At 38.2% G+C, this 24,005-nt stretch overlaps 1 protein-coding gene across 10 annotated transcripts in view; it reads left to right on the forward strand.

Moving 5' to 3' along the window:
- wwp1.S (WW domain containing E3 ubiquitin protein ligase 1 S homeolog) overlaps positions 1–24,005 on the forward strand; it is a 91,831-nt gene that overhangs the window by 53,799 nt on the left and 14,027 nt on the right. For 8 of the 10 annotated variants that reach the window (XR_001932130.2, XM_018223841.2, XM_018223839.2 and 5 more), the window contains 13 exons: positions 1,830–1,993; positions 5,355–5,685; positions 8,219–8,314; positions 12,713–12,887; positions 16,054–16,108; positions 16,190–16,274; positions 17,291–17,419; positions 17,661–17,733; positions 19,116–19,187; positions 20,095–20,183; positions 21,392–21,551; positions 23,228–23,361; positions 23,557–23,697. Coding sequence is in view for 9 of the 10 variants with exons in the window: in XM_018223841.2 (XP_018079330.1) it covers positions 1,830–1,993; positions 5,355–5,685; positions 8,219–8,314; positions 12,713–12,887; positions 16,054–16,108; positions 16,190–16,274; positions 17,291–17,419; positions 17,661–17,733; positions 19,116–19,187; positions 20,095–20,183; positions 21,392–21,551; positions 23,228–23,361; positions 23,557–23,697 (1,704 nt within the window). In the remaining variant the exon portion in view is untranslated. Of the gene's footprint in view, positions 1–1,829; positions 1,994–5,354; positions 5,686–8,218; positions 8,320–12,712; positions 12,888–16,053; positions 16,109–16,189; positions 16,275–17,290; positions 17,420–17,660; positions 17,734–19,115; positions 19,188–20,094; positions 20,184–21,391; positions 21,552–23,227; positions 23,362–23,556; positions 23,698–24,005 lie in introns of those variants that run through there. The other 2 variants (XM_018223844.2, XM_018223845.2) reach the window with 2 other exon arrangements.

Below are 24,005 nucleotides of genomic sequence, written 5' to 3' on the forward strand. Positions count from 1 at the left end.
GGATATAATTTACAAGATATTCATGGATTTTGTGTATTATACGGATATAATTAACTGTATTACTTTATTTATTGTAAACTATAAGGATATTATAAGTTACAGAGGAGTTTCATGACCATATAAAAACACGAGGCCGAAGGCTGAGTGTTTTTATACAGGTCGTGGAACTCCGAGGTAACTGCTAATATCCTCATATTTTGCAACTGGGGGTACTTTATTTATTATAATACACAAGTTTCAGTCAGAACTCACCGTTTATAACAAATTACATCAGAACTCAATGTTTATAAGGATATAATTTACAAGATATTCATGGCTTTTGTGTATTATATATATATATATATATATATATATATATATATATATATATATATATATATAATACACAAAACCCATGAATATCTAGTAAATTATATCCTTATAAACGTTGAGTTCTGATGTCATTTCTGTCACATGACTCACTGAAACTTGTGTATTATAATAAACAAAGTACCCCCAGTTGCAAAATATGCGGATATTAGAAGTTACCTCGGAGTTCCATGCCCTGTATAAAAGCACTCGGCCTTCGGCCTTGTGTTTTTATATGGTCATGAAACTCCTCTGTAACTGATAATATCCTTATAGTTTACAATAGGGGGTACTTTATTCACTATAATATAAGATAACGGATCTTTCCCTAATTTGGATCTTCATACCTAAAGTCTACTAGAAAATCATTTAAATAGACAAACCCAACAGGCTGGTTTTGCTTCCAATAAGTATTAATTGTATCTTTGTTGCTATCAAGTACAAGGTACTGTTTTATTATTACAGAGAAAAAATAAATCATGTTTAAAAATCTGGATTATTTAGATAAAATGGAGTCTATGGGAGACATACTTTCCATAAATTGGAGCGTTCTGGATTTCTGAAAGCAATACAGTAGCTTCCAAATTTTATAATATATTCAGGGTCACTAGAGATACTAATATATGTAATCTGCTCATCAGTAGACTGTTACTTGTATGTGCAGCAGATTTGAGTCTAATACTGGTTGGAGGTAATTTGACTTTATTCTGCCATAAATATGCTTTGTATGCTATTAAATCTTACTGCCCTCAATCTTTGTTTATGTAGTAGTCATTATGTGGATAATGGGCAGTGAGTCTGGGATAAAGCTCTTTATGAGCAGAGAAACTCTTCATATAAAGACAGCCAACCCCTATTAGACAGCTGCCCTTTGTATCCTCACTAGCATGTGTACATAAACCTTCATCTCAGGCTGTATCATTCATTAACTGGTTTGATCATTTCCACTGGTATAATATTTAGAAATGCAAGGTCATGTCAATGTGTAATGTAAAAACAACTGCACACTGTTATTTGTTCCAAATGGAGGCTACTGGATCACCGACATGAACACCCTGAAAGTAGACTAAGTGGGGGACTAGATTATAAATTAAAAATTGAAGTGCAATTTCAAGTTGCTTTACATGATTGCCAATAAACATTCTAAAGTTTTGATTTAAGGTGACTAGTAACATGTGCAGATGGTTTAGGGTTAGAGGATGGGAAATAGACACACTGGGGGACATTTATAAACACTGGGCAAATTTGCACTTGGGCAGTAACCCATGGCAACCAATCAGATGATTGCTTTTACTGTTCAACCTACAGCTGGCTAAAAAAAAAAAAGGCTAATCGCTGATTGGTTGCTATGGGTTACTGCCCAGGTGCAAATTTGCCCAGTTTTTATTAATGAGCCCCACTATATCTGTTTCCCCTTGCTGCATGCATGTTTATGTGTGATTGATACAGATTAATAACACTCTTCCCTATTCCCTTTGTAGAGCTACTTCTGACATGCCCAATGGGACAGCTAGTGAAACAGCATCTGAGCAGAATGCCTTTAATACACAAATGGAAAATATAGACGGCACTTGTTCTCCTTCTCGTGTTGCAGCCAGACCCCAAAATACACCAGCACCAAGTCCAATGACTGGCAATAGAACTGGTAGGCAATGAATTGTTGTTTTCGAGTGTTTAGATGATCAAACAAACTTCTAAAAACTGTTTAAAGATATACTGTCATGGGAAAACATGTTTTTTCCAAAAAGCATCAGTTAATAGTGCTGCTCCAGAAGACTTCTGCACTGAAATGCATTTCTCAAAAGAGCAAACAGATTTTTTTAAAAAAATTTTTATATTTTGAAATCTGACATGGGGCTAGACATTTTGTCCCACTGAGACTGATTCAGTTACATTAAGTAGGAGAAATAACAGCCGGCCAGAAAGTAGTTCCATCCTAAAGTGCAGGCACAAGTCACATGACTGGGGCATCTGGGAAACTGGCAATATGTCAAGCAGATTTCAAAATTAAATATAAAAAATCTGTTTGCTCTTTTGAGAAATGGATTTCAGTGCAGAATTCTGCTGGAACAGTACTATTAACTGATGCGTTTTGGAAAAAACATGTTTTCCCATGACAGTATCCTTTTAAGCACATGTTTTTGGCAAATAAATGAAAGTTCTCTGAAATAACTCGGACAGAAATTCCAGTTCACACCATGATCTTGGCTCTGTTACTTTTCATGCGGAGATTGTGTAGGGAAAGTATGATGGCTTGCATACAAGCCTCTGTCATGAGACCAAAAGTCTGAGGCACTAATCTTACAACATGGGCTTTGTGTGACTCTTAATTAAAGGGCATTCTTAACCCCCACAGGCTCAGTCAGAGACACAATCTTTTCCTGGGAAAGTTTAGCCTTGTTTAGACAATACTGAGGCAATCCATTACTTTTTAGTTTAGATTTATTAAATGGGATGTAAAGTCAAAAAATGAAATTCCTTTAAGGGTCCACTATCTAAAAATAAACCTATCTTCAATATACTTCCATAAAAAAAATTCTGTACCTTTTTCATAAAAATCATGATTTTCTGCGCTCCAGCTCCCCCTTTCTCTCTATGGCTGTCTTACTTCAAAATCTCCCCTCCTCAAAGTTCTGTAGTGTCAGGGAAAGCGTGTGGAGTTGTCATGGAAGTCAGCTTTAGGAACAAAAAAGATAAATTAACCTGAAGTATCTCTTATCATCTTGAAGTAAAGCAAGATGATAAGCAAGCAACCCGAAGTGTTGAGGAATTCATGCAGGCTGAAGTCCGTGGGTATAGAGAGAAGGGGGAGCTGGAGTGCAGAAAATCAAGATTTTTATGAAAAAGTTACAACATTTTTTTTATGGAAGTATATTGAAATTTTTTGACTTTACATCCCCTTTAATGAGGCTGTACTGGTACAATGTATTTAACTTTGAAGATAAAAGGTTTCATTTCAAGCTAAAATTGCATGCCAGCACTTTTGCAAAATAAAAAATTCATTTTAAGGGCTTCTGTACCAAGCCATAGCAGTGAAGATCTGTGCTCCTGAAGAGTCTTGCATAGCGCCAGGTGCCCATGGTTTACCCGTAGAGAAACAGGTGAACTGTATGTTGCAGGTAGGACTTGAGAATCTGCAACTGAAGGCCCTAAATTCATTGCATCAACAGAACAACACTGGTTTTCAGCCTTATAACATTTTATGAATGTGAGGGGCCATAAGCTGAGGTTTTCTCTAGGGATGCAGTGAATCCAGGATTCGGTTAGGGATTCGGCCTTTTTCAGCAGGATTCGGATTTGGCCAAATCCTTGTGCCTGGCCAACCGAATTTGAATCCTAATTTGCATATGTAAATTAGGGGCGGGTAGGGAAATCACGTGTTTTTTTTGTCACAAAAAAGGGATTTTTTTCAACTTTTTCCTTTTATGACCCTAATTTGCATATGCAAATTAGGATTCGTTTCGGTATTCGGCCAAATCTTTCAACAAGGATTAAGGGATTTGATGAATCTCAAATAGTGCATTCGGTGCATCCCTAGTTTTCTCAAGAAAAAGGCCAAAAATACATCAACTTTAATTTTTGTGCTTTGTATACATAATATGACTTTGTGTTTGTCTGTAACTTTATAAAGCTAGAACTGATGTTTATCCCATAAAACTGAATAATACAGACTTTTCAGTTGCTGGGGATAAAGTATGCATTTACCCAGGGTAATGCATCCTGTATCTTTCTGGCTGTTATAGAACAGCTTTCAGCAAGCCTACTGCTGGGTATTGTACCTTGCACATTCATTGTCCAGACTTTGCAGCCATTATCACCACTCTTAGCTGAACTGTCTAGTACTAGTCTGTTATTGGGCGTGAGTGATTAACAGAGCTTGATGGCTGGAATGATGCAGTGTATCCAGTCTGCAGTCAATTGCATTATACAGGCCCCAATGCCGTCTGAGTATAGGCCCAAGCTCTGAATGCTTAGATTTGCTTTAAAAAAACGGTCCGGGTGAACTCGATTTGCTTATTTAGGCACCCGATTATGTTAAGGTGGCCATAAACTATAAGATCCGATCGTTTGGCAATGTTGCCAAATGAGCGGATCTTAACCAGATATGCCCACTAATGGCTGGGCGATATTGGATGAATCTGAACGTTTGGCCCTAGGGCCAAACGATCGCATTACAATACTACGAATGGGCTCCAACGGGTCGCAGCACCGCATCTACTAGCCAATGCGGTCCTGGATCGTAGATAAAAATCAAACTTGACCGATCGATATCTGGGTGACTTTTGGACTGATATCAATCGGGAGGACCCATCGGGAGCCCCCATACATGGGTAGATAAACTGCCGAAACGGTCTAAAGGACCGATATCGACAGCTTTAATCTGCCTGTGTATGGCCACCTTTAGTGTATCTTTAAGCAGTTGGGCAACTTTAATTCAGTCTTTGCTAGAAAATGAAGTTAGTGAGCAGGGAAGAGTCAGTTCTGTGCAGTTAAGTATAAATTATTGTTACCCTTCAGTGGTATAAACTGAGTGCCTGATTTTCAGGTGTGGGTATAGCTGTCGCAGGTCCAGTTGCGGGTCTCATCTAACTTTCTTATCTTATGTAGTATTGTCTATATTTTACTCCTCTTAAAGTTTTACACAGCTTGTTTCTGTCCCCGCCGACTTGATGACGTCACTTTCGGTTTGCAGCACCGTCACTTCCTGTTTGATGGTGGTCGGTGGGTTGCAGTTCGGGTTGCAGATAAGGCATTTGTGGGTCCGGGTCGGGTACTAGTGGGAAAATATGCGGGTTTAGAAATTGGCTCTAGCAGGATACACTTACACAACAGATAACGTGTAGAATACAATGGTTCTGGTGCATAAACACAGGTCAAATAAGGGATAAATGGGTATACACTATACTATATTTTATACAGTTAATCATGTAAAAATAAGGTATTTCACTTCTCTGTATGATACCTACTCTGTTCCTTTTCTGATCTTACTTATTTTGCCTTCTCAGTTAATGGCACCAGTGCTACATGTGAAGCAAATAGCACACCTCCCCATGAAGCTTTACCATCTTCTGCCGGAGCCCTCTCATCAGATTGCATAGAAATGATGGACAGTACACCCGATGTGCCGGTATCAATAACTTCAGAGAGCAGCACGTCTGCAGTGAGCAATTCTGCTGGGGTTGCAGCTGAAGTAGTAAGGGCTACAGACTCTGAGGCACCCCCTGCTGTTGGCAGCAATAGCCCTGATGCTGCAAAACCAAGACAGGCATCATCTACAGCTTCTGGGGATCCTGTCGGACAGCAGCCCAGCTCCGCTACAGAGCCATTGCCCACGGGGTATGCAGAGAAGTATTGTGCTTTAGCAATAATCATTGACCCAAGAGCAGCCACAGCAGCCCTCAGTGCAGGAATATCTCTCTTTCTGGCATCCATTCACAATCTTGCTGACAATAGAAGATGAGTTTCTACTCACTATTATTTAGGCATGTATGATCACCATCATGGAGATTAACAGACTGCATACTAATCTTGCAGTGGGTGTGAAGCCTCCAGCATCCTCTTTTTGGCTATTTTAACATTGTCAGGTTTAGTTCAGCTTACTTTGTAACTTCTTGAGTTAAGTAGAAAAACAACTTCATATTTGCATCTTCACAATTCTTGGGTGGTTGTTAATCAGATTAAACACTGCATAATGACATTCTTTTTATCTGTAAGCCAAAACGGTTGCAGCAAAGGGTGAACAGCGGGTTTTTTATTTTATGCAGAGCTCATTATATGTAATTTATCTTTAATAACAGGGGAGGTAGCAAGTCTGAAAGCAAACAGTTGTTTACTTTTTTTTTTTTTTTTTGTCACCATTTAGAAAGAAGTATTTTGCTCATGCTGAGAAAAATTGTTTACTGCCCTTAACATGGGCTCTGTAAGATGGAGTCTTTAATCCATTTAACTTAACAGTTTGACACTTGCACTGTGAAAAATTGTGATGTTTAACCTTTATTAGACATCCATATTTTTTAGTTTATTAGTAAAAGATGAGAAGTTGCAGTCGCTAATCCTGCTAACAATGTATGGTGTTACACTCATAAGTATAAGTTCTGCATGTATAATGGCATTATAATGATTCTTGTGCTATCTATTTTCAGCTACATTGAAGCTGATTTTTTTTAAGATCTTGGACAACGTTTAAATTCCCATTATTAATTTAAAGGGAAAATAATCCCTCTTTTCAACATGAGCTCATTCAGTTACACTTATGTAAAAAAAGGTGCATAAACACTAAATTGAAACACTAAACTAAACACTACAAATCTAAACTGACAAAATAATTGTATTTTCAGTTTTTTACACAGACCTGCCTGATTCCACAGATTAGGGGTATCCATGATACTTGTATGGACCATTTCCCAACTCACCTAATACTCAGTGTTACTCAACTCCTCCCTCACCTTCTTACATTGTAAAGTGACGGATCATAGTTATATTTATATTAGTAATTATATTTATTATGTGATTTGTCTCCCCATGTATACTTTATTTATATATATATATATATATATATATATATATATATATATATATATATATATATATATATATATATATATATATATGTATATATATAGTACTTTTGTGCACTGTACACCGCTGCGGCTCCTTAACAGTGCTTTACAAATAAAGTTATACATGCATATATATATATATATATATATATATATATATATATATGTGTGTGTGTGTGTGTATATATATATATATGTGTATATATATATATATATATATATATATATATATATATATATATATATATATTACTTTTATGCACTGTACACCGCTGCGGCTCCTTAACAGTGCTTTACAAATAAAGTTATACATGCATACATACATTACATACATACATAGTACTCAGAGTCCCTCTGCTTTTCAGTGCAGAGATTCTCTAAAGAGCAGATGGACTTCAAGGCCCAAATTTCATCACTTCTCAGTAGAACAAGGTGAGATTGTATTACAGTTCCTCAAGGGATGTTGCTAAATGGTTCTTAAAGGTGGCCATAGACTCAAAGATCCGCTCGTTTGGCGACATCGCCAAAAGAGCGGATCTTTCCCCGATATGCCACTAAACTGCATGGCTATATCGGGGGTAATTCGAACGTTCGGCCGTATGGCCGAACAATCGAATTACGATGCGCCAAGCGGCTCCGACGGGTCGGTTGGGTAAAAATCCAACCTTCCCGATCGATATCGTGGCCAGATATCGATTGGGAAGACCCATCGGAAGCCCCCATACACGGGTAGATAAGCTGTCAAATCGGTCCAAACGACCGATATCGGCAGCTTTATCTGCCCGTGTATGGCCACCATTAGGGTATCATGGCTTCTTTTCAGCCTGTGAATCAGTGTAAGAAAAAAAAAAGCATTTGTATTTGCTTTTGTCAGTTTAAATAGGGTTTACGCGTCTTTTCTACATAACACCAACATAATGAGCTCAAGTCTAAAGGGGGGTGGTTTAAATTTCCCCTTTAAGTCTAGTGAGATTTATGTTGTTTATGCAGGAGAGTCTCTCATTTGCTCCAATGCCATTTCATGTTTGTAATAATCAGAATTAGGGTAGTTGCCTGCAGGGCAATTTCTGTGGCGGGGGTACAAAAAGCTGCTGCATTTTCAAGCAGTATTCACCTGCCCTTTTTAGGTCATTGCATTTCAACATGGGAGGGATAATTTAAGAGAGACAGTTTAAAGTTGGCGTTGCAAATTGCACACATACACCATGGCCCTTATGAAACCTTTCTAAAATGGAAGCTGTTAAATAAGGTTCTTGTGAAGCCTACAATTATATGCATACTGTGTCATCTCTGTTTGCATATTCATGTAGGTGGGAACAGAGGAAAGATCCCCATGGTAGAACCTACTACGTTGATCATAACACAAGGACTACAACATGGGAACGCCCACAGCCTTTGCCTCCTGGGTAAGGTAAATTGTTCATTTTGCATATGGTAGTATTGAAACCACACCCTTGTTCTGGTATCAAGTCTAGTTCCTACATAATTCATTGTAGATTTAGTACAGCCTCTGTCCAATTAGCCCTACCTGTAACTGGTTAGTATAATGCATCTTTGTTTTTATTGGATCCCAAGAGTATTCAGACTTTTCTGCACAACTTACATTAGGCAGTTTATATAGCCAACTGGAGCAAGGAACTTGTATAAGAGCCCTTATATTGGAGGTTTCCAATGAAAACGGAGGTCAGAGTGTAAATGGCTTACCATTGAAATTGGCTACAGACAAGCCTCTAATCTTAACATTTCAGACCTGCTCCAGATGTTCTTTTTAAGATGTTACATTTCTACAAACTGTATAATATTAAAGGAGATATATCCTCCCATATTACTAAATGTTAACTTGCTCAGGTTGCTCTTCTAAGCACGTTTAGCCATTTATGTTAATGATCCTTTCATGTGGTCAGCATTTGTTGACTGCTAATGTCATGCAACATGAGCACCATCTTACTCTTCGGTGTGTACAGGGGCCTGACAGAATGACAAAAGCTTAAAGGAACAGTAACACCAAAAACTGAATGAAAATATAATGTACTGTTGCTCTGCACAGGTAAGTGTTTGCTTCAGAAAGACTATTTTTGTTTATATAAACAAGCTGCTGTGTAGCCATGGCGGGGGGGGGGGCAGCCATTCAAGCTAGAAAAAGGAGAAAAGGCACAGGTAATATAGCAGATGGATAAAACACTGTTGTATTGGACAGGGCTTATCTGTTATGTGCTATGTAACATGTGCCTTTTCTCCTTTCTTCAAGCTTCAATTTCTGCCCCCATGGCTACACAGCAGTTTGTTTATATTATTGTAGTGGAAGCAAGCGCACCACTTTTACCAGTGCATGAGGGGGGTGCACAGGGACCTATTGAGTTAAATCCACCCTCCAGGAGGCAGGATACTTGAATATTAATTAAGGGGCGTGCCACGCTGGGCATAACCCCGTACACAGTACTCAACCATTCAGTTTTTCAAGTGTCCTGCTTCCAGGAGGATGGACATCTGTAGCCCTACCAGAAGCAGGGCTACCTTGGATTGCAAACAACTAAACAATTTTATCCGATCCATTCGGTTCAAGATGGAAACCCTTCAATCAGTTATCAAGGTAGATACAAATAGCGGAGCACCAAGGAAGCTGGTTTAAAATAGTAAAAAAGGTGAAATTTTATTTAAAGCACATTAAAATGTCCAAAATAACAGCAGCATACCAAAAAAAACGTAGCTACCCACTTGACTAGTTTCGTGGCACCTAGCCATTTCATCAGAATCGGCTATCAAGGAATGGAACAGGGGCAGCTGATGATGTCGCTGGACATAAAAGACTCGTTTCTCCATGTACCAATATGGCCCCACCAATGGTACCTTCGATTTGCGTTTGCGAACCGACACTATCCGCGAAAATTCACATGGCGATGAGGTTGCTGGGGCTGAGGTGGTTCAGTTTGCACAGATTCACTTATGCTGCTTCAAGCAAATATCCTGTCCACATGAAAGGGGGGTCCACTGTCTCGAGTTTGCAACCTCTTTTAGAACACAGGGCTCTTCAGTGGTGGTTAAGGCCAAGCAATCTGACAGGATAATCCTGGGCAACTCTGTTGATGGAAGCCAACTCAGTGAGACTGTCAGCCGTTCATATACCAGGTATCTCCAACATAAAAGCTTATTTCCTCAGCCTGAAACCAGCTAGATCCGAGTGAATGGGAGCTTCACTCATGCGTTCACGTTGCTAGAGAATAACTGGGGGCAGCCACAGATCGATCTTATGGCATCCAGAACCAATCAAAATGTCCCAAAATGTTTCGCTTGCTTCCAAGATCCAATGCACTGGGGGTAGATGCTATAACACAGTGCTGGAGGTTCGACCTAACGTTTATCTCCCCTCCTCCCATGCTACCTTGTGTCCTCAAGAAGATCAGACAATCTCCCGTCACAGTAGCAGTAGTAGCACCTTACTGGCTGTGCAGGAAATGGCTGATCTATTGACATTTCCTGTAGATCCAGAACCAATACCCCTAGATTGCAAACCAGACCTGCTTCGCCAGGGTCAAGTACTCCACTCCAACCCTGGTCTCTTCGCTTTGACTGGATGGCTGTTGAGGTATCTTTTTGTAGAAAGCAAGGGATAGCTGAAGAGGTAATTTCAATGATGCTTAAGGCACACAAAGCCTCATCATCCATGTCCTATTCCTACCTTAAATGGAGTGAAGAGGCCGACCTACTGTTTCTGGAGCTCAACATTCCAAGAGTGATGTTATTTCTGCAGTTGGGACTAAAGCTCCGTTACTTAAAGGTGCAGGTATCTGCATTATATATACTGCTTCAGCATCGACTAGCAGCAGAGTGACACAATACGCAATTGTTCAGTATAAAAACAAAAACTGGATTAATGGATAGGATGTGCATAATAAAAAATTTCTAAAATATAGTTAGGCAAAAATGTAATGTATAAAGGCTGGAGTGACTGGACTGGATAACAGAACAGAACACTACTTCCTGCTTTTCAGCTCTCTTGGTTTCCACTGACTGGTTACCCTGGTGACCAGGCAGTAACCAGTGACTTGAGGTGGGCCACATGGGCCATAACTAAGGATCAATTGCAAACTTACTGAATAGTTATGTCCCATGTGCCCCATTCAAGTCCCTGATTAACTCAGTTATAGAGCTGAAAAGCAGTGTTTCTGGTTATTATGTTAGACATCCAATCACTCCAGACTTTATACATTATACTGTAGTTTTGCCCAACTATATTAGAAATATTTTTTATTTTGCACAGCCTATCTATTTACCCAGTTTTTATTTTTACACTGAACTGTTCCTTTAATCTGGTACTGGAGGCCTTGCCGGATCTACCGTTCGAGCCACTGAGTTAAATTTCAGACACCTGGCTCACCTGGAAGGTGGTGTTTCTAGTGGCAATATCATCGACTAGGAGAGTGTCTGAGCTTAACGTGTTATCCTGCGAACCCTCCTTTCTGGTCTTTCACAAGGATAAGGCAGTCTTACACAGTCCCATCTTTTCTACCTAAGGTGGTTTGCTCCTTCCACATACATGAAGAGATCTGTGGCCAGATCCTAAAAATGACAAGGAATAAAAACTTCAAAGCCTGGATGTTGTTGAAATGACACCTTTCAGAAGAAAAGCGATATGACCGCTTTAACATAGATGCATGTATGAATTCCATTTGTCAACTGTATTACCAGCAAATGTAAATTGCATGCACCGTTCTTTTCCTTTCTTTCTGATTCTACAGGTTTACTAACTTTTAAAGTCCTTCCTATTATTGTGGATGTAGTTTGGCAGGCAAAAAAATGTTCTACATAAGGAGAGAAACAATAACAATAATTATGCCACAGAAGCTTTTGGGGAGTAATAAAGTAATTGATTTTTAATTAAATGTATGTAGTGACTGGATGCAACTTCCCAGAGGGGAACATTTGTGGCTACACTGACCTCTTGTGGTGTAGAAAAAAATATTCTGAAATGTTAAAAGGAAAATATACCTTTCTTTTTGGCATGAGCTCTTTTTTTAACTGGGGTTATATATAAAAGCTGAACTGAAATTTTCTTCTTTTCTTTTTTTAAACCCTTACTTACCTTAATTTGCAAGGTTTGGTTTAGGATACAAACAAATCCTTCATGAAAGACCTAAGATCGTTCATTTGGGATTATGCAGAAAAGGTCATAAACCCCTAACATAAAGTTTCTGCTTTATTACCATAGGCCAACTGGATTAAACCTCAAGGTAAAAGGTTATACAGGTATGGGACCTGTTATCCAAACTTCTCGGGACCTGGGGTTTTTAGTATAACGGATCTTTCTGTAATTTGGATCTTCATACATTAAGTCTGCTAGAAAATCAGCTAAACATTAAATAAACCCAATAAGGCTGGTTTTGCTTCCAATAAGGATTAATTACTGTATCTCTTAGTTGGGATCAAGCACAAGGTACTGTTTTATAGGGATGCACCGAATCCACTATTTTGGATTTGGCCGAACCCCCGAATCTTTTGTGAAAGATTCGGCCGCATCCAAACCCTAATTTGCATATGCAAATTAAGGGTGGGAAGGGGAAAACATTTATTTCCTTGTTTTCTTACAAAAAGTCACGCGATTTCCCTCCCACACATAATTTGCATATGCAAATTAGGATTCGGTTCGGCCGAATCCGAATCTTGCTGAAAAAGGCTGCATCCTGGCCGAATCCCGAACCGAATCCTGAATTCGGTGCATCCCTACTGTTTTATTATTACAGAGAGGAGCTAAAATTTGGTTTTCCTCATATTGTAAGAAGGCTAACCTCTAGGAATTTGTCTTGCAGGTGGGAGAGGAGGGTCGATGATCGTGGGAGAGTGTATTATGTTGACCATAACACAAGAACCACAACATGGCAGAGGCCTACTATGGAGTCCGTAAGAAACTTTGAACAGTGGCAGTCTCAGCGAAATCAACTCCAGGGAGCTATGCAGCAGTTTAACCAGCGATACCTCTATTCGGTATGGATTATGATTTCCTATTGGGGGTTCTATTTAATATGATAAAGACCAGAGCTAATTGGAATGGTTTTACTATTGTAACTGGTGACAACTTTGACATTTGTACTCAAACATCCTTACATAAATGTTATTAAATTATAATTTCTTTTACAACATGAATTACCTAAGGATAGGAAAGAGATTGAATGGGAGCATCTACCATCAAAAGGAAAATCATATTGTGGTGTGCAGGGTCAAGTAGTTTAACTCGTATGAATAAAGTAGGATATAGAAAAAGAATGACCCATAAAATGTTCACCTTCCCACCAAGGTTAGCACTCGTTCTGTGTTGCGAATTCACAACAGAGAACGGGTGATAACCTTGGTTGGAAGGTGCCATTTTTATGGGACTTTTTTTTTTCTCTATCCTACTTTATTCATACGAGTTATTGAATGGAACAAACAAGTGTTTCGTTTGTTCACAGTTAAACTGTATAAATCCCCTCTATATGGAGCCTTCTCTGTAAACAAGATTCTCATGTCTCTGCAAGCAGCGTAAATGCCACTTCAGCCCATAACTGCTGGTGCCTAATGTCTGCCAAAAAATGCACACTTATACATTTTTTAGACCAAAACTTGGATAGCGTTGTAGTCAATGGAAATACACCAGCAACAAAAGCCCCATGTTTGACATTGACATAACATTTAGACAAATAGTGAGATTTGATAAATGATGCATTATGCTTCATAATGGGCTTCATAATGCATGTGCCCCTCACTCACCCTCATTTTAGACTTTGCCTTGGCTGATAAGTAAGGGAAAATATTTTTAAACAAGGTGGGTCTATACTGCCAGTCTGTATTGGGCAGCAGAGTAACAGGGACTTGCTCCAGTCCCCAAGGCATCATTAAATAATCATTAAATAAATATATGTCCCATAACTCATAATTCATAAAAATCGAAAGTTTATTCAATCAGCATTGTAACAGATTAAAAGTTAGTACATACTGACCCCATATGAACCATCTTGCGCGTTTCATACCTTCCGGTACTTAATTGGTATATACACCTAAACAAGAAAAATAAAGTGTGTGCTGCCACAAGAAAAATATATATAATGTAAATGGTACTACTCTAATAAACCAAAAAATATCGTTATGTGAATATCAGGGAGATCCACTCACAGTTCACCTCAGTCCCAATGTGCAAAATCCAAAACACTATATCCAAAAGGAAGAATGTGAGGATCTCCAATGATCAAGAGCTAAATATTTTTTAAAAAAGTAGAGAATTTCTTAGGACATAAAACCTAACACGTTTCGTGCCTGATAGGGCACTTACTCATAGCCTATAAGTGCCCTATCAGGCACGAAACGCGTTAGGTTTTATGTCCTAATAAATTTTCTACTTTTCTACTTTTTTTTCTAGTGTTCTGAATATACACCTAAACACCTACACATAAACACCTATGATTAAGTACCGGAGGGTACGAAACGCATACGAAAATGGGTCATATGGGGTCAGTATGCACTAACTTTTAATCTGTTACTATGCTAATTGAATAAACTTTTGATTTTTATGAATTACGAGTCATGGGAAATATTTTGTTTAATGGTAAGTAAGAGAGTCCTGACAAATGTTCCCTCTAACGCTGTCTCTATGTGCACAAAAAAATTCTTTCATGCGCACATTTTAAACTTGTGTGCACAGTTTTTAAAAACTGTATGCTCAGCTGAGAATTGATACAACATTGTGTGTTTTCACAAAAAAATTCTTTGTGCACGCCACAATTTGTTGTGTGGGCTGGCCTCAAAATTTGTATGCGTGCACATGTTAGAGAGAACATTGGCCCCTAAATATCCTTCGTGGCTGTATTTCCGAAACCTTTCTTTATTTCTAAAATGCCTCTTCTGTATATTCTGAAAGCAGTATTTTCTCATTTTTAAAGGAGAAGGAAAGGTTAAAACTAAGTAAGGTCCGCCTAAATATACCAGTAAACCCTCAAAGTAGTGCTGACCTGAGTCCTCTGTCAAAAGAAACTGCATTTCTTTCCTTCTATTGTGTACACATGGGCTTCTGTATCAGACTTCCTGCTGAAGCTTAAACCTCTTTGCCCTGGGTGTGAGCATGCTCAGTTTGCTCCTCTCCCCCCCCCCCTTCTCTGCTGTAATCTGAGCCCAGAGCTATAAGTGAGCAGGGAGAGACTCGGGCAGAAAGTGATCTCACACCAAGCTAATACTGCAGCTGCTATCCTAAATAAACAAAGAGCTTCTAGAGCTTTTTACTCAGGTATGGCCAAACATTCTACAGAATAAGTATAGCATTCTAGCTTGCACTATTGCATCTAATCTATTGGCACTAAAATGCCTCCGTAGCTTTCCTTCTCCTTTAAGTAATGATAAAATGTATCCTCAAGTATTCTAGAGCACACAATACAAGGGACACTTTACTGCTTTTAGCTCAAACATTAATATAATTTCCTTCTGCTCTCATCTAGCATTATATCTCTATTAAGAGTGTAATCCTATAGTGCCAACTATTCCTTTGCAATACAGGTATGGGATCTGTTATCCGGAAACCCGTTATCCAGAAAGTTCCGAATTACGGAAAGGCAGTCTCCCATAGACTCAATTATGAACAAATAATCTAAATCTTAAAAAACAATTTCCTTTTTCTCTGTAATAACAAAACAGTATCTTGTACTTGATCCCAACTAAGATATAATTAATCCTTATTGGAAGCAGAACCAGCCTATTGGGTTTATTTAATGTTTACTTGATTTTCTAGTAGAAAAAAACCCTCAAGGCCCCAAGCATTCTGGATAACCGGTCCCATACCTGTACATTATAAATTCTGGTCACTGCTGTTCTATTTGTAATATTCTTTGTGTTATATCTTTAAATAATAAGTAGATATTGACATGGTCAGTAAGGGGGGAAACCCTAATGATTAATGAACCTATATTTAATAATGAGCAAAGAGCTGATTAATCACTATGTACTGAACAAAACACTTTATCACTTAGGATAGTATGTATATCAATATGTTGATACTTTAAGGCTTACAGCTTTCTGACTCAGTAGAATCAGCTAATCACTATAAGGGACAAATAATTGAAAACCAATCCAGTTTACCAGTTGTCCTAAAATCATTAATGCATCTTTGTTTCTCTTTTACCTACTGTAGGCATCAATGTTATCCGCTGAAAATGACCCGTTGGGACCACTTCCGCCAGGATGGGGTAAGAATTCTGATTATTTGGAGTCCTTTACCTGTGCTTCAAATTTATAATGTATCTTAATATGTCACTTTTAATTTATAGAGAGAAGAGTGGATTCCACTGATCGGGTCTATTTTGTGAACCATAATACTAAAACAACACAGTGGGAAGACCCTCGAACTCAAGGGTATGAATGTTATGTATCACAGGGCCTGCAGGATTCAGTAACAATAACATTTCCAGGCTCGTGGTGTCTGATGCTGGGAGTTATAGTTTAAAGGGGAACTATCGTGAAAATGAAAATTGAATATAACCTCTGTGATACATAAATAAGAGACTTTCTAAATACAATCAATTAAATATTCTGCTTTTGTTTCTGAAATAATCAAGTTTATGTTCACTATCCCTCTCTCAGCATCTGTTTCTTTTTATTCTCTTTTTTCATGCAGGAGATGGGTGTCAGATATTCATTGACCGTTAAATCCAATATATCTTATAGGGGGGGTTCCTTTCCTAGCAGATGACTTAGAGCCCCTCAAATAACTGATTCCAGTACAAACAAAATCTAACAAAATAACTGCCTTTTGCACAAATCCTGCATGTAGAGAGACACGATTTCTTGTGATTTTAATAGTCATCTCTAATACATATTTTAGGCAAAAGGAACCCCTATAAGAAATATTAGATCTAACTGTCAATGATTATCTGACACCCAACTGCTGCATGAAGAGAGAATGAAGAGAAACGGATGCTGAGAGAGGGATAGTGAAGTTGAACTTGCATATTTTTGAAACAGTACAGAATTTTTAATTGATTGTATTAAGAAAGTTTCGTATTTCAGTATGATGAAGCTTATATTACATTTTCATTTTCACGATAACTCCCCTTTAATATCGTAGACCTGCAGGCAGTAGTAGACATTGGTGATGGTTTAACCAAGTCATGTGTGTATTCATGTCGTTGCAATTTGTAGCACGTGGGTAAAGTGATTTCTGCTTAAGGACATGATTAATAGAGGATGAAGGTATGTGTGTGACATAAAAAGGGGCCACGTGGGCTTACATACTTCCACTGTACAACAATAATAGTAGGAAATGTCATAATCATCAAACATACAGACCTTGAGGAATATGGGTGCATTACCTGGTGGGTAAACCATAAATTCAAGTGTTCTTTATAGATTCTGTTCTTGCCTATTTGCAGTTTACAGAATGAGGATCCATTGCCAGAGGGCTGGGAAATCCGTTACACAAGGGAAGGAGTAAAGTACTTTGTAGATCACAATACAAAGACAACTACTTTCAGCGACCCACGAACGGGAAAGTCAGCAGTGTAAGTTATACTCGGCATGCTTTTCATTTGGAATGGATTGCACCCATGTGACCAATATTAACATAAGGTGCAGAAGGTTTGAGGAATGGTTGGATGTGTGAGAATCCTTAATCTCCTCCTGTTATATGAAAATAAAAATGCTTCATACCCCTTACAAATTGTTATGCATTTATTTAAGCCTGCATTTGCAGATTTGCGCCTCCTTTCTATTAAAACAGTGTGTCTTTATCTTTATTCACAGAAGCAAAGGGCCACAGATTGCCTATGAACGTAGTTTCCGGTGGAAGCTTGCTCATTTTCGTTACTTATGTCAGGTAATGTTATTATTCTATATCCATATAACAATGACACATTTGGAGCCCTAGTGAAGCTCTTTACCCGGTATCAGAACACTGAATAAAAGGACCTGTTTGCATCAGACACTGCACCATTGACCGTTCATACACATTTTTAATTGGACTTGATCAAATGTATTGTTTGGAGAATTATGTATTTAAGGGGAACTAGGGATGCACCGAATCCAGGATTCGGTTCGGGATTCGGCCTTTTTCAGCAGGATTCGGTCGAATCCTTCTGCCCGGCCGAACCAAATCCTAATTTGCATATGCAAATTAGGGGCAGAGAGGGTAACCGCTTGACTTTTTGTCACAAAACAAGGAAGTAAAAATTTTTCCCTCTTCCCACCCCTAATTTGCATATGCAAATTCGGATTCGGTTCGGTATTCTCAAAATAGTGGATTTGGTGCATCCCTAAAGGGAACTATCTCTAAAATGAAAATTTAACATAAGCTTCAGAAAAGAAACTTTGTAAATCAATTAAATATTTTGAATTATTTCTGAAATAATCAAGTTTACCTTCACTTATCCCTCTTTCAGCATCTGTTTCTCTTCATTCTCTCTTTTCAGTTGTGTCAGATAGCAGCAGGGTGTAAGATAGTTATTGGCTGTTAGATTCAATATATCTTATAGGGGGGCTCCCTTTTCTAGCAGATAAATTAGAGCTCACTCAAATAACTGATTCCAGTACAAACAAAATAACTGCCTTTTGCACAAATTCTGCGTGTAGAGAGACATGATGTCTGGTGATTTTAATAGAGTGAGCTCTAATACATCTTCTAGGCAAAAGGAGCCCCCATATAAGATATATTGGATCTAACTGTCGGTTAATATCTGACACCCAACTGCTGCATGAAGAGAGAATGAAGAGAAACATTCTGAGAGAGGAATAGTGAAGATGAACTTGATTATTTCCGAAACAATGCAGAATATTTAATTGGTTGTATTTAGAGAACATCTTATTTCAGTATGCTGAAGCTTATATTAAATTTTAATTTTCGCAATAGTTGCCCTTTAAGTATGTTTAATTAAAGATGCACCATATCAGCAGTTCTAGGATTCGTTCAAATACCGAATTAGAAAAATCTCAATTTACATATACAAATAAGCAAAGTCATGGGGGGGGGGGAGTCAGCAAAAACATTAAAATGATTGTCTAAAGTAACAGTTGACTGGCATTTGGTTTGCACTCCAATTTGGTTGAATCTTGAAAAAAAAATTTTGATCCATGCAAATCCTGTATTTGTTGCATCCGGACCTTTAAATTACATCTTTAAATTACATGAACCATAAAATAAACACATTTCTAGGCAATGGTAAATTCCCTATAATAATGAATGATTTGTGAATGTGCTTGCAGTCCAATGCACTTCCCAGCCATGTGAAGATAACTGTGTCCAGGCAGACGCTCTTTGAGGATTCTTTCCAGCAGGTAAGCTCAAAGGTTTTTTTGTACACCGGTGCATTTGTTTGGAACTCAGATTATTCCATCCAGTTTTGTGTCATGCTGTTTTTCCAGTGTATTTTATGCATATAGCTTAAAGTGATATTGTCATGGTAAAAAATATTTTTTTCAGAATGCATCAGTTAGTAGTGATGCTCCAGCAGACTTCTGCACTTAAATACATTTCTCAAAGAGCAAAAATATTTTTTTATATTTAATTTTGAAATCTGACATAGGGCTAGACATATTGTCAGTTTCCCAGCTGCACCCAGTCATGTGACTTGTGCTCTGATCAACTTCAGTCATTTTTTACTGCTGTACTGCAAGTTGGAGTGATATCGCCCCCTCCCTTTTACCCCCAGCAGCCTAATAACAGAACAATGGGAAGGTAATCAAATAGCAGCTCCTCAACACAAGATAACAGCTGCCTGGTAGATTTAAGAACGGCGCTCAATAGTAAAATCCAGGTCCCACTGAGACACATTGTTACATTGAGTAGAAGAAACAACAGCCTGCCAGAAAGCAGTTCCATAGTGCAGCACTGGCTCTATTTGAAAGCACATGACCAGGCAAAATGACCTGAGATGGCGCCTACACACCAATATTACAACTAAAAAAAATACACTTGCTGGTTCAGGAATGAAATTGTTTATTGTAGAGTGAATTATTTGCAGTGTAAACAGTGTAATTTAGAAATAAAAACTACATAAAAAAATCATGACAGAATCCCTTTAATGAGTGCTTATTTGCTAGAATGGGAAATAGAATGACCCAAAATGCCCAACTTTATTTCAGAGCGGAGTCGGAATTTTCTATGAAGTGTAGACAATGAAATGTTTAAAATATAGCTCCATTGTAAATAGGCTTTTCATCTTTATTTTCCTCCAACACATAGATTATGGCATTAAAACCATATGATCTAAGAAGGCGATTGTATGTGATGTTCAGAGGAGAAGAAGGTTTAGACTACGGAGGCTTAGCCAGGTAATAAGAAATACTCATCAGGACAAATGTTTGTGAAAGTTCTCATTCATCCAGGTCATGGTATATCTATAGAAATAAGTCAAATCAACTGGACTTGCTGTGCTTTTCTTGAAGACGTTTCACCAGTCATCCAACTGGCTTTTTCTACATAGGATCTTGCTTTGCTATATATCTTCCGGAATGTTCATCATCATAGTCATCATTGATTTATATAGCGCCGACAAGATACGCAATACTTCATGCTCCAACGTCTTCAAGAAAAACACAACAAGTCCAGTTGATTTGACTTATTTCTATAGATGCATCAGGACAAATGTTAATATTTCGTGTGCGTCAGAGCCCTTTCAAAAAGATAAGAAGGGCCAAAATACAAAAGTGTTAAAGGGCACCGGGAGAACTCGGCTGGGGATTTGTATTTTAACATTTTCAGTTGCTCAATTTCATATTTGCAATTTACCTATAAGGTAAAGAATTATTTTTGAACCTGTTTTAATTGAGCAACTGAAAATGTTAAAATACAAATCCCCAGCCGAGTTCTCCCGATGCCCTTTAACACTTTTGTATTTTGGCCCTTCTTATCTTTTGTAAAAGCCTTGCACTATAGGTTTTGATAAGGCAGGTATGCACTTAACTATAAGCGCCATTCCAGCTAACCTGTGATCTATTTGCATATGCCGTGAAAATGTGATGCAAGCCCTAGCAGAACACAGGGTCCCTTGGTGTTTGGCTCCAAAATAATAATATAGTAGAATCTAAATTTTACCTCCTCTGATTTTAAGTTTTCTCTAATTTTACATTGTTGTTTTGTGGTCCCACCTATATATTATGCGTAATACATTTCTCTGATTTTATATTTTTCTGGATTTTAAACCATTTTTTTCTGGTTCCCTGAAAAACGTAAAACGGGGGTTCTACTGTAATAATAACGGCAGTCGACTGAGAAGCCACTGTTTTCAGATACAAAGCAGCTCATAATACAGAGAGCTTCATAGTGGACTGTTCTAATGCTTTTTGCCAAGATGTTCAGGGACTCCAAACTAAAGGAAATATTTCTGCAGCAGGAATAAATGTTCGTTCCTCACCATTCCAACATTATATAATTAAGCCTTGCCATGTCGGTTGTATAGGCCACTCCTGCAAGTCTATACTTACCTATAAGTGCATACTGACTAATTAGCTTCTTATCCTAAGTGTTGTGTATTTTTCAGAGAGTGGTTCTTCTTGCTTTCCCATGAGGTGCTGAACCCCATGTACTGCCTGTTTGAGTATGCAGGCAAGAGCAATTACTGCTTGCAGATCAACCCTGCCTCCACCATCAATCCCGACCACCTCTCCTACTTCTGCTTTATTGGGCGCTTCATTGCAATGGTAAGCCGTGTTTTCTTTTTTAATAGGTGTATGTCAGAACTCTAGCACAGAGAACAATTAATTTAGTAATGTGCATATCATCACACTATAACAGTTATATATAGGGATGAATGTATTCGTATTGTACAATACAAGGATGGTAGAAGTCTGTATCTGACTACTTGAATACAGGTCACAGACCTAGAGGAGACTTCCTTATATTTTAAATGATTAAGGGTACTTTTTCTCTTATAATATACAAGGCTACAAAATAGTTTACATCACTAAAACAAATTGCACTTGTTAGTTTCTAATATGCTTAAAGGGGACCTGCCACCCACACATAAAAAGCTGTATAATAAAAGTATTTTTCATATTAAACATGAAACCCAAATTCTGTTTAAATTAAAACATCCATACTAAAAGTCTCAGCTGTCAATCATATATTGCCTGGCCCTCCTCTATGACTAAGGTATTGAGGTGGGGCAGTCGGTTACTTTCACTTTCTATTCTGCACTCCCCACAGTTCCCCTTTACCCTAACAATCTAATTGTGTAGCCAGTGCATCAGCAGGGGAATCAGGTTCCCCATTCTGGCATATATACAAGATTTTGAGGTGATACAAAGCTTTCTATAAAAACAAAATGGCATCTGCCTGCTTGCTGTGATTGTGAATTCCAAGACTGAAAAACACAATGTTTAAAAAATGTTTATAGTGTAAGTAGAGTTTATTTTGCTAGACTAACATCATAAAATTGGATTTGGTTAAGGTTACAGGTCCCCTTTAAAATGTAATCATTTTGGAAGTTACCGAGGAGTTTTGTGGCCTTATAAAGGCACAAATCGACAGGCCCTATTGTAAGATTTTTACACAATAAGTAACAATGCAGTAATGGCAGAGCTCACCCCGTGTGTCCCGTCTCCCAGCCGACCGCTGCTCTCGTGATACGCCAGTCACTTCCAACCGGCTCCATCATACACACAAGAACTTGCTGCGGAGCGCTGACCGGAGCAATCTAGGACACACTCATATAATATCAATTTGGCTTTATTTCAACGATTAAAATTACATGGAACGGAGGGGTATGTGGTTCTCTCTTAACGCGTTTCGTGCCTACATCCTTGGCACTTCATCAGACTCTGATGAAGTGCCAAGGATTTAGGCACGAACTGTTCATAAGGATATTTTAAGTCACTGGATTTTTTTTTATTTAAGAACCATTTGTAAGGAAATATTTTACAGGTTATATGTGATTTTTCATAGTTTTTCTTGGTGTCCCACCGGCCCAGTCTGACCCTGCTTCTAAAGTAGACAGTAAAGTGTCATATTTGTTCTGTACAGTATATTTAAAGGGGAATTTATTGTTCATGTTTTCTTTTAGTATGATGGAAACAATATTGCAGTGCCCCTCCTATTCTGTCTTGTAACCTGTCATTTCAACCCTTGCTTGGATGCTTGGGTAAGCGAAATCCTAGCAACAACATAAACATTTAAACTTCAAACTGATTTTAAAAATTGAAAATTGTCTTAGAATGTTGCTATCTGCAGCATAATAACTTTATTTCAGTTCATTGGAAGGTGAGCTGTCTCTTGAGATGAGGGTTTGTGTTTGTGCACAACCATTTTCATTTGCAGGTTATAGAATGCTGTAAAGGTGAAGCTATAACCCGTACTTAACAGAAGTCCTTGTTCTCAGGCGCTGTTCCATGGGAAGTTCATTGACACCGGCTTCTCTCTTCCATTCTACAAGCGAATGCTCAGCAAGAAGCTTACCATTAAAGACCTGGAATCAATTGATCCCGAATTCTACAACTCCCTGATATGGATACGGTTAGTACAAAGACCGGTTTCTGGAGCTTGCAGTGCTTATTTTCTTACCAATTTTGGGCAATCTGCAGTCTTTCAGATGTTGTTGACCTTCAGCTCCTTAAAATCCCTTCAATAGGTATGAGGGATACTGAGACAACGACATTTGGAGGGCCATGAGTATGCAATTTTAACTTACCGTGCTTTTCTCCGTTGCAGGGACAATAACATTGAAGAATGTAACCTGGAAATGTACTTTTCTGTGGACATGGAAATATTGGGGAAAGTCACCTCGCATGATTTCAAACCTGAAGGTTCCAATATCCTTGTGACTGAGGAGAATAAGGAAGAATATATCGGGTAGGATATTTGTTTTCCATTCTTCCTATCAGTCCACATCAGTTTTCTCTGCTGGAACTGTTCCCTTAAAAAACAAAAGGGCATAGAATTATTACCTATTACTGGTGCTCTCATCTTTAGCTATGTCCAGAAGGCAAAATGGGCTGTGCCTCCATTCACTTCTCACTCATTCAATAAAGGAGAAGGAAAGGTTAAAACTAAGTAAGCTTTATTAGAAAGGTCTATATAAATACACCAGTAAACCCTCAAAGTAATGCTGCTCTGGGTCCTCTATCAAAAGAAACCACATTTCTTCTATTGTGTACAAA

Source organism: Xenopus laevis, chromosome 6S, assembly GCF_017654675.1.
Source record: "Xenopus laevis strain J_2021 chromosome 6S, Xenopus_laevis_v10.1, whole genome shotgun sequence".
Lineage (NCBI taxonomy): Eukaryota > Metazoa > Chordata > Amphibia > Anura > Pipidae > Xenopus > Xenopus laevis.